Raw genomic sequence first — 11240 nt, 5'->3', positions numbered from 1 at the left:
GAAGAAGTTTGCGTCCAGCCGCAGCCTGAACAAGGTCCTGGCTCAGTGCGACGCGTCCTCGCGGGAGTACGAGGAGATCCAGGCTGTGGAGCGCAAGTGGCACCTGCACCTGGCCGCGCCCCGCCGCCCGCTGCTGGACTGGCGGCCCAAGGCCTCCCTCTTCTTTGCAGCCCCGCCGCCCCCCAAGCGGGCCCCCAGCACCACGCTGACCCTGCGCTCCAAGTCCATGACGGCCGAGCTTGAGGAGCTGGGTGAGCCGCGGGGCTGGTGGGGCCGGGCTCAGGCAGAGATGGGAGGGCGGACAGACAGACGGACGAGGGCATTGCTGGCCTTGCGGGGCAGCGGGGCGTCTGGGGTGCAGTGGGGCTGACGTGGACGGGTTAGGGCCAGGGCCTGGGCGATGGGGCTGGAGGACGGAGGGTTAGCCGGGGCCGGCGGTGGGGAGCACGGCCCGGCTACCAGTGTGTGCCGCCTGCCGCTGTCCAGCCTGACTGTTCCTTCGTTCCACCTGAGTGAGAGCGAGCCAGAGTCGGGGTTCCCCGGGCTCTGCTCTGGGCACTAGCTGTGTGACTGGGGCTGTCCAGGGCCGTGCGTACAGCCAAAGGACAGGCCCCCACCGGCTGCGGGGCTCACGGGGGCTGGGGCTCTGGTGGGCGTGTAGTGGGCGCGGTCCCAGAGTGCCGCTGGTGGCCTCATGGTGGGCACGTCCGGACACACATGTCCACATTCTGACACGCATGACAGTTCGTGACGGGCTTGTGGCCGTCAGCACCCTGTCTTGAATGTGTCTGTTAACGTGCTCTGTCCTGTAATCCTAACCCAACCCTTGTCCCAGACTCTGCTCTGGCCCCTGCTGTAGGAGGGACCATGGAACCAGTCCTGGCTGAGCCCTGGTCCAGTCCTGGCCGCGGGAAGGCCCCGATCCTGGTTCTAGACTGAGCCCCAACCCTGGGCCCAGGCTTGGTTCTGCCCCGGCCGTGGAGAGAACCGCTGCCTGTCCCCAAAAACTCGCCCTGACCTCACTTGTGGGCTGAGTCCTGACCAGCCACAGGCTGAGCCACCTCTTCAAGTGGGTTCCTGGCTGCGGTTTAGCTTAATGTGGAGCACATCCACCAAGGTCGGCTGGGCTGACATGCTCAGGACTTCCCTTTGAATAAAATAAAAATTTAAAAACACAGCCAACTCACAACGAAGAAGAATCCCCCAGGTATCAAAAATAAAGAGAGAAATCAGGACCGAGGGAGTGTGAGGGCACCATGTCTCTGTCACCCACGAGGGCTGGGGACAGGGCAGAGCCTCAGCGTGAGGGGCTGGGGCCCTGGGGTCTCTGTAAAGCCAAGGGACGTGGCTATGGCCCCATGAGACGTGGGGGAGCGGGAACCTAAACTGGGGTTAGCATTGAAAAAAACGGGAAATTATAGAAGACTATGAAAGAGACAAGGTGTTTAAATACAAAGTTTAAGAGAAATAACAACTCTTGATGGAAGAACAGGACAGCACCAGGAAGAAAAAAAAATGAAAAAGCTTATTTGAGAAGAATCCCTGAAGAACAGAATTAAAATGAGAAGTTCAGCCGCTGAGATGAGAAAATCCACGTCTGGGGCGCACAGGCGTCCCCAGGCTGCTGCGGGACTGGGTTGTCCGCAGACCCAGCTGAAGAGAAAAACAGTGACTCAGAAGATAAACCGGAGGAGATCACCCAGGGAGCAGCGCAGAGAGGGGTGCAGACTCCCCAAGAGCGCGCCGGGGGTGGAGGTCGAGGGAGAACATCCTGGCTCCCGAGGGTCCCAGTGGGAAGGAGGGAACGCTCGGGGAAGAGGCAATATCCGACGAGCAAACGGCCAAGGGTTTCCCGAAACCGAAGGAGGACGGGAGACCCGGTGTGAAGAAGCACGAGTCCCGAGCAAGGACGTTCACGACGAACTGCATGTGGATATTCCGCAGCGAAACTTCACCACGCCACAGGCAGAAAAAAACCTTAACTGCTGACGAAACGAGCCAGGTGACCGACCGGTGGCACAGGAAGGGCGGCTGGCCGACGGCACACTGCTCAGCAGCACGGCGGGTGCTGGGAGACAACGGTACGATGCCTTCGAAGGCTCGTGTGAAAGGGCTTCTCCCCCCGAGTTCTGCATCGAGCTAAAGCCACCTGATCCGTGGAGGAAGAGGAGCTAGCCGGCTCTGGCCCAGGGCTCCCCGGGTGTCAGGCTGGGCATGGGGGGCTCATGCGCCACGCCGATCCATAAACCAGTGCCAGCGGGACTCTGGGGGTGGGCTGGGGCCCCCTCCCAGAGGTGGTTACACAGGCGTCCACGGCACGGTGACGGGACAGCTCAGCACGGAGCCCTGTCTTGCTGAGTGAGGGTCACCGCTTTGGCCGAATCTGGACGCAGGCCCTTCGCGTTGCCCCCGTGAGGGGGGCCCCGGCCCGCCCCAGAGCGGAGCCGTCCTGGCAGCCAGCGCACTTGCCGAGCTCCTCCAGAAACAGCCGGGGTGCGGAGGCTGGGCCCCCACCGTCGTTTCCCCAGGCGCCCGAGGCACCGGCCCGCGGCCCAGCGTTTGCGCTTTGAAAAGACAGAAGTGAGACCTGCGCCCACCGTCGTTTCCCCAGGCGCCCGAGGCACCGGCGTTTGTGCTTTGAAAAGACAGAAGTGAGACCTGCGGCCCGCGGCCAGCACAGACCCGGCGTCCCGGGCCGTACTGTCGAGAGCCGACGGCACCCGTTAGGGCCCCGTAGTCTAGTGAGATGATGACGTGAACGGCTGGGAGGAACGCAGGGCGTGAGGTGGCGGAAGAAGCAGGTGGCGAGGGTGGCGGCTTGTCCCTCAGCGGTGTGGGGACAGGTGGAGCCCTGAGCGGGGAGAGGGGGGAGGCAGCACCCTGGGGTGGGCAGCTAGCAGAGGGCAGCGGAGGGGAAGGGGCTGGCGTAGGGCCCCCCCCCCCGAGACAGGTGGCGGGAGGAGGAGGGGAGAAGATGCCCCAGGGCCTCAGAGTCACCACGTGCTCACCTGCTCGGTGTCACCAAGGACGTGCTGGGCTGCGACGGTCAGTGGAGACCCAGGCCAGGGATGGCCTGGGGATCCGAAGCCTCCTGTTCGTCCGCTTTCTCGTGACAAGGCCGGGACTTCTGGGTCTGTTTCTCTTTTGTGATGAGACTCAGGGCAGCTCCACGCCAGTGTGCGGTCTGTGCCTGGCCGTGGTCTGCGTGGGGAACACCGCGCAGGCTGCTCAGGGGCGACCCGTGCAGCTGGTGGCCTCCGAATGTTTCTTTGCGGGGCTTTTGCCTTTTCTCTGAAAATATTTGACTGAACTGACTATGACTTCGTTGTGTGTGTACGTGTCCGCTTGTGTGTGCATAGACTTGCACACACATGCGTGTACATGTGCAGGTGGACACATGAGCATGTCTGTGTGCCTGTGTGAGTGGGTGTGCGCAAGCATGTGTGGACATGCACAAGTGTGCGTGTGTGCGTGGACAGACATGAGCATGCCGTGTGCATGTGTGCAGGAAGACATGCACGAGCAGTGTGCATGTGTGTGCATGTGCGTGGACATGCATGCGCATGCACGTGTATATGTGACTTGTGTGGACGTGCACAAGTATGTGTGTGCATCACATGTGTGAGCGGACTGCACGAGTGTATGTGTGCGTGCACACAAAAGCGTGTGCTCCTGCCTCTGGTTTTTTTTGTCTTGAGTCTTAAGCCACGTACCATTTGGCACTTGGGCACGGTGTGAGCGGACTGCACGAGTGTGTGTGTGCGTGCACACAAAAGCGTGTGTTCCTGTCTCTGGTTTTTTTGTCTTGAGTCTTAAGCCACGTACCATTGGCACTTGGGCACATTTGCCACTCACGTCTGATGGGAAGGTGCAGGTTGGGGGATGTGGGTTCTGGGAGGTTCTTGGGGTGGGGGTGGGGAGAGATTGGGGTGCTGAAGGATGAAGCCTGCCTCTTACCCCCTTCACTCTGTTTCTTGATTCCAAGCCTCCATTCGGAGAAGGAAAGGGGGTGAGTTGTCCCCAGGGCCCCAGCTCTGCCCAACCCCGTGCGGGGCACTGCTGGCCCGTGAGGAGCCCGTTCCGTCAGGGGGGCCTGGGGGCCTGGCCCTTGCCCTGCTGATGGCCTTCTCCCTGGGTCTGGTGGGGGCACAGCGGGACCTGGAGAGGGACAGAGTTGTCAGGGCTGTGGCCTCCTGGGGAAGGGGCAGTGAGGCTTGCTCAGGGCCTTGGGGCTCGGGTGAGCTGGGGACAGCCTGGTGAGTCCTGGAGCCAGGGCAGGGGCGGCTTCAGAGGACTCGGCTCTGGCACTCGCTTGTGGAACATGGGCGGGGTGAGGGTCCGGTGCCTGAAGTGGCCCATGTTGCTTCCTGTGCCTGCTGGGGTCCCGTTTCTCTGCCGACCTGCTTTGGGGTCAAGCTCAGAGCTGACAGTCTGCACGGCCCTGGGGTGGGAGCCAGGCTGTCACTGTCACCCCGGCTCCCGTCTTCAGCCCTCAGCCCCCGGATCCTCTGAGGCGCCTCCTGTGCATCCTGTGCGTGCAGCCCGTCGCTAGCATCCCAATCGGGACAGAGCCTGGGTTCGGGCACTGGGGTCCAGCATCCGGTCAGACCCAGGGCCTGGCCCATCCGGCCCTGAACAGGGGCCGCTCCAGCTGTGCAGGGTCCGGGCCAGACAGAAGCCGAGTGGCCCCGCGTTCGTCCATGCATCTGGTGCCCGCCCGGGCCCCGCTCCGGCTTCCCTCGCCCTGTCCGCCAGCCGGGCTGCCCCACGCGGCCCGCAGCCTTGGCCTCTGACCCGTGCTGTCCCAGATGGAGTGCTCTCCCTCGTGTCTCTTCAGGCATTAAAGCAGGTGGCCACTTCTCTGCACCTTTGAGGCCGGCACACGGCTATTTCTGGAACGCATCGGCTCTGTCCGCAGCTCGTTAGCGGGGCCCCCAGGGTGCTGTGCTGTGGCTGGGGCAGGGACGCTGCCCCCGCAGGCCTTCATCCCCCGTGCCCGCACGCTCCACGGGCTGCAGCCGCACACCCTGCCCCAGGCCCATGGGAGCGGGCGGCCCCGGTGTCCCAGACCTGGCTCTCGAGGGGCTGCGTCTCCTTATTTAAGTGTCGAGAATCGTTTGCTTCAGACTACATTTTCTAATTTTGTCGGGGATTGGTGTCAAGCTCAGCTTGTGGCTTGCAGAATTCTTGATTCTTTCTCTCTCGAAAACCATCTCATCTGGCCCGTCCGGCCCCTGTGGCGGACGGTGTTTGTTCTGCTGCCTCCACGCTCACTGGGTCTGGGCTCGGAGCTGCAGCCTCTGCATGCACAGCTCGGCGAGCACGTGCCCACGCCTCCCGCAGGGCGTCTCTCCGGTGCAGCCCCGAGTCTGTGGTTTCTGGGCAGCGTAGGGGCTGCGTCCGACCTGCTCTCAGACCTGTGATCCGGGCACTTTGTCTCTCTCGGCTTCAGCTTCTTGGGTCGGATGAGGGCAGTAACAGTGTCCTCCCCGTGTGGCTGCTGTGGGCAGCGGGAGGACTCAGGGAAAGCTGTCGACCCTGCAAGTCACTAAGGACTCAGGTGGCGATGGTGACCTCAGCTTCCAAGGGGAAGTGACTCACTTGATTACAGGATGCGGACCCCCTGCCCCATCCCTCAGTGGCACGGGGGCGGGTCCGCAGACGGGGCGTGTGCTGTTGGTGAGTTGAGCCGTGCTGGACCCTGTGCTTGAGCCAGCAGAGAAGCAGCTGGCGCCCTTTCTCTGGGGCCTGAGGTGTACAGACGTGCGGAGTGGTCACCGATGTGTCCACAGGCACAGTCGTAGCACTTCGTGCATCGGGGCCAACTCTCGGCGCTGAAGCAGGTGCTGCTTTCATGCCTGTGTCATCAGATGAGGGCCGAGTGGCAGGAGGTTAGGGCAGGAGTCAGGGCAGGAGTCCGTGTTTCGGGGGGCCCGGCGGGGCTGTGAGCCGGCCTCTCAGAGGAGTTTCCTGCTCTGGGAGCAGTTGCTGGGGCAGATGCTGGTGGGAGGTGTTGATCCGACCACAGTGCTCCCCATGGGGCACTGGGCAGTGAGGGGACGGGGTGACCTGATGTGTGGGCCCCCAGGGTCGGGCCCCTAATGAGAAGTGACGGGCACAGGAAACGCATACTCAGCAGACCCTGGTATTGGGTACTGGGGGCCAGAGTGATGGGTGCAGTGGGCGGGCTACTGAGTGAGGGTCAGCATGGCAGCCAGGGAGACGCTGGAGCCACCCCAATACCTGCTGCGCCCCACGCCCTGGCCCGAGTGGCCCCCCAGCCGTCCATCCAGAGCCCATCGCTCTCAGACACCTGCATTGACTTGATGAAATTTCCAAGCGATGTTAATAATCAGAAACACTTTTAAAAACATCAAGTTGCTTTAATAAAAACAAAACTTTGTAAATGACGTACCTGAGAAGCTGCCCAGGCCGCCTGCTGCTCCCGCGTCTGGGCCTCAGCCCTGGGTCTTCCTTACCCTTCCCCGACTGCTTTCTCAAGGGTTGGTGACAGCCCCTCAGCACTGTCCCCCACACGCTCTCTGCTCCCCTACATCCCCTCTGCTTGGCACCCTCACCCTGGATGAAGGATCTTTGGTCCCCTGGTCTACATGGAGCCTCTTTTAGTCCCCTGGCGGGGGGCCGTGAGCTGTCTGCAGATGGCCCCCGTTCACTCATCCTGGACTTAGGTCTTTGCTGGTGCCCGCTGCACATCAGGGCCTGTCCTGGTGCAGTGGAGACGCAGACTGTAACGCCTTGTGCTAACGAGAAGTGAAAGGCACAGGAGACACATACTCGGGCAGACCCCGGGGTCTCGACAGGCTGTCCCTCCCTAATGCTCAGCCAGTGTTTCCAGGAATGGGGCCCACGGGTCACCTGGACCCTCCCCGAGGACGGGGAGGCGGGCCGAGCGGGGTCTGGGTTCCGTGGGAAGCACGCCCCGGGGAGTGCAGGGACTGAGGCGGGCAGCCCCGGGGAGGGCACGGCCAGGGCCGCGGGGGTGTCGAGGTCCTGGTAGCCGAGACGGTGCCTTCTCGCCGCGCAGAGAAACTGGATGAGATCCTGGCGGCTGCCGCCGAGCCCGCACTGCGGCCTGACATCGCGGACGCGGACTCACGAGCTGCCACCGTCAGACCACGGCCCACCAGCCGGAGAATCACGCCAGCCGAGATCAGTGTAAGCCGCTGGGGGCCGGGCCGAGCACGGGCTTTGTGCGTTTTCTAGGGCAGGGGCCCATCACGTGGACGGATCCCACTCTCCAGGGCGGTGGTAAAGGACCCACGGCCTCGCTCGGCGGCACGCGGGCCGTTGCAGTCCCCAGAATCCTCCCTTCTGTGCTGCCCCCTTCGGCAGGTCATGTGCCGCAGGAGGACCCCCCAGAGGCCCCAGCCCTGTTGGTGCCCCATGGTGTGTCTACCTCAGCCTGCTTCTCCCCCCTGGCGCCTCTGGGTGCTCCTGCAGCCGCACTTGGGCCACCCCAGGGCCACTGTTAGCTGTGGCCACGTCCGCCTCAGCCCCGCCCCACTGGCTGTGCCCCTGCTAGGACCAGGCAGCAGGCATAGTGGCACCATCAGTGCATGGGGCGTCTGGTCCTTGACCTAGGAGTGGACGGGCGGGGCTGGGAGAAGGGGACGCGCCCTAGAACCTCCGTATCCGCTCCCCGCCCCGCAGTCGTTGTTCGAGCGCCAGGGCCTCCCGGGCCCGGAGAAGCTGCCCGGCTCCTTGCGGAAGGGGATTCCTCGCACCAAGTCTGTAGGTACGCAGGGCAGGGGGGCTGCGGGGGGGATGCAGGGGGAGTCGCACCCAGGCGGAGAGGGGACGGGATCCTCTCCCCACCTTCAGCTGGGGTTTCCAGGTTCCCTCTGGGTCTTGCTGCTCCCAGGCCCCAGCCCAGGAATGTTGTGTGTGTGGACATAATGTGGGGGTCAGTTCTTCCCTGAACCCAGAGACACTTATTGAAGCAGACCTTTGAGAACCCCCCACACCCATCCACTGCCCATGGGCGCCCTCCCTCGGGCTCCCCATCCAGTGGGCCCTTCCATCCACCGCTCCCCGTCTGTCCGGTGCCCCCCAACCTCCCACAGACGCCAGCACGCCGTTCCCGGTCTTCTGTGTTCTCACCTGGGTGCCTGAGTACGTGTCATGTCTCTGGTTCTAAAACTACCCTCCCCTTGAACCTGCCCCACCCCCCAGGACCGCTCAGTACCTCTCCTCCCCGTCACTGCCGGGGTCTCCGAAGTCACCTGTCCTTACTGTGTCCCATCCCCCACTTGCCCCTGAGCCTGCGCAGGCTGGCGCTGCCTGTCCTAAAACTGAAATTGCTCCCGTTGGACTCGCCAGTGGTTTCCAGGGCCTTCCTCCCAGTGGACATGGACCCACCCTCTTCTCTCTGACCTCCATTAGCATCTCCCTTTTCTGCTCCCTCATCCCTGAAAGTCTTCTGCCAGGTTTTGAACAACTGGTTTTCCCCACAGTTATCAACTGCACGTGTTCAGCCCTGTCCCCCACACCACACCCGTGCGAGTCCTTCCCAGGCTGTGTCCTTAGTCTCTGCCTTTCACACTGACAGGGACCTCACCACACCCCAGCCACTGTCACCCCCTGCTTGACCATCTCCTCTCTTGACCCCGGACCTGGTCACCTAACAAGCCGCACCCACTGCTCATCCTTCTAGGCATCCTGACCCCCTCCCCTGCTCACCTGTTCATCCACCCACTGACCTATCCACTTTCTGTCCACCTGTCCACTGGTCTGTCCATCCATCCATGTACACCTCGCCCAGCCCATCATGTGCCAACCCGTAAGTGCCCCTTCAGCACTCAGTGCAGCCGTCTGTCACGCTCCCATTCCACACAACCCTTAGAACCCCCCGGGAGGTGACACTGCTGGTACCTCCCCGTCACAGACGATGGAACCGAGGCCAAGAGGCAAAATGACTTTCCCAAGGTCACCGCTGCCTACCTGTCTTCTGTTCAGCCATCTGGCCAACCAGCTGCCCAAACCCCAATCCCTCATTCACCCCAGGACCCCGGACGATCGATGCCCACTCTAGGCTGACCCTGGGCCAGGTGTGGGGGCTCAGTTGGGGGAGGTGACACGTGCGCAGACAGCTCAGCTCAGCAGTTCCGTGGTGAGTTGAAGGAGTGTGTGCAGGTGGAGATGAGGGGGCGCCACCCGCACCTGAGCATCTGGGAGGCTGGCGGGGGGTGTTCGAGCTTAGACGTGCAGAATGAGTGGGGGCTTGCTTCTGGGAGACAATGTTGTGACTTGCAGATAACGGCCGCCCACTGTGTGTGGCAGGGTCCCTCAGGGGCTGCCGTGGGTCATTTCTGTAGGTGGGAAGGTGGGGAAGAGAGCAGGAGAAACTGCAGCTCCTTTGGCACCAAGGGGCACGCTCCGGCCCCGGCCTAAGCCCTGGGCATCCTCCATGGCTTCCTCCTTGTCTTCCGCTTCCCTGACACTCTGGGTGGCGCCTCATGTGCTGTGTGCCTGACACTCGCGGCCTAGCCAGCCTCAGCGTCTTGCTTCTTGACGACAGCTCAGTCTCTTCAGGACCTCCGGCCGCAGCTCCACCCTCTAGTCCATCCCTCTGGTCAAGCGGGGCCTTCTGTAGGGCGGATATCACCCCTCATCCCTCCAGTTGGTCCTCTGTGGGCATCTCCTGCCTTGGAGTCCTGGGGACGGGCCCCAGCCCTCTTCTGCTTCGTCTGGGGACACCTGTCTCTGCCTCCTTCTGCCCTGGGCCTGCCAGCACTCACTGTCCTCCACCAGCCTCAGAGTTCCCAGAGGCCTGTCCCTCACAGGCCCAGATCTAAGTGCCTGCCCAGCAGCACGTGGCCCCTGGTGGGAGCGCAGCTCCTCCCCCCTCCCAGGCCCTCTGTGCTCGGACTCTCCACTGAGCTGAGAGCGGCTCATCTCTGACCCCCCTTGGTCCTCCACCTGTTGCTGACACAAACATCGAGTTGTTGGACTCCTGGGGCTCCCACCCCTGGTCTTGGCCGTGTGGCCATGGGCATGTGATTCAGCCTGGAAACCTCAGGTCCTGATCCATGGGCATGGGGACCATCTAGAACCTGCCTCCAAGGCTCCCGCAGTGGGCTGCACGCATGGGCCACGTGCCGACCTCGACAGCGCTCGCTCGTGTAGTCAGCATGGGGCCGCTGTCTTGGGGATCGCAGGGCCACCCCCCCACCCCAGATGGCAGCAGGACAGGTTCCCCATTTCTCCCTGAGGCCCGTGACTTGTCTCCCCCTGAAGTTAGAACCTGCTGCTCGGCCTCCAGCACCCTTTCGGAGCAGCCGCTTCTCCCCATAGCTGCTCCTCACGCATGGCTTGTGGATACTACATGCTGGGCAGAGATGGGCGCCATCCCGTGTCCAACGTTGGGTGTGGACGGCAGGCTAAAGATGGTAGCGATGACAGCCTCAGCCGCCCACCTGGGGCTGCCTCTAGGTGTGTGGCCCTGTTCTGGGCTTTAAATGTCTCCGCTCACACTGGCCCACGCAGCCCTGAGATGAGGGCACCGAAGTGCCACGAGGCTGGGGGTGTCAGACAGTGAAGCCCCTCGCACAAGGCCCACCTCTGCTGTCAGGGACGAGAGCTCTTATGCAGGACAAGGTGCAAACGAGGCATAGGAAGCCTGGCGACGGCACTGGTGGCTGGAGGAGGGGTGGCTGGGAACAGGTACCTGTGCTGTGCCGAGTTCATGGAAATGACCAGACCCGGCCTGCGGCCAGGCGCAGATCTCCAAGGTGCCCAGCCAGAGGCCACGTGTGTCAGTGCGGAGACGCCTCCCCCACGGGCCCACGCCCACAGCCAGCTGGGCACACCTGCAGCGCAGATGTCCGCAAGGAGCTCCTGCCAGGTCCTCGCCAGGCGGCCGGAGGGCGACGGCCCTGAGCACCCAGCCCTGGCAGGGGTCGCAGTGATGTCTGCCTTAGCAGGCAGAGTGGGCTTCATTGTGAGCCTGTGTGGCCCGTGAGAGAACGGAGGGGCTCCGGGCCAGGCCTGGGGGCACACAGCCAGTCTGGGGCGAAACTGAACCATGCATTGGGCTCAGCCTGCAGGTCCATTTAGCCCTGCCCCCTACAGACCGGTCGCTAGGGCGACAGCAGTGACCCCAGCAGCCGCTCCTGGCCACGGGCGTCTGCTTGGTCTCTGGGCTTCGCTTTGCACTGAGTGCCCCTAACCCGGGCCTCAGTGCTCATGGTGCCAGTGTCCTGCTGTCCCCGTCCGCCGTG

At 63.1% G+C, this 11240-nt stretch overlaps 1 protein-coding gene across 1 annotated transcript in view; it reads left to right on the top strand.

The window, feature by feature from the left end:
* Positions 1-11240, top strand: part of SHANK3 (SH3 and multiple ankyrin repeat domains 3) — a 35477-nt gene that overhangs the window by 19900 nt on the left and 4337 nt on the right. The window contains 5 exon segments of the mRNA XM_025051035.1: positions 171-251; positions 7046-7176; positions 7672-7756; positions 8947-9094; positions 10315-10452. Of these exon segments, the coding sequence (XP_024906803.1) occupies positions 171-251; positions 7046-7176; positions 7672-7756; positions 8947-9094; positions 10315-10452 (583 nt within the window).

This window comes from Pteropus alecto, unplaced genomic scaffold (genome assembly GCF_000325575.1).
Source record: "Pteropus alecto unplaced genomic scaffold, ASM32557v1 scaffold118, whole genome shotgun sequence".
Taxonomy (NCBI): Eukaryota; Metazoa; Chordata; class Mammalia; order Chiroptera; family Pteropodidae; genus Pteropus; species Pteropus alecto.
The sequence above is the reverse complement of the archived record's forward strand: the minus strand, read 5'-3'. Positions and strand labels throughout refer to the sequence as shown.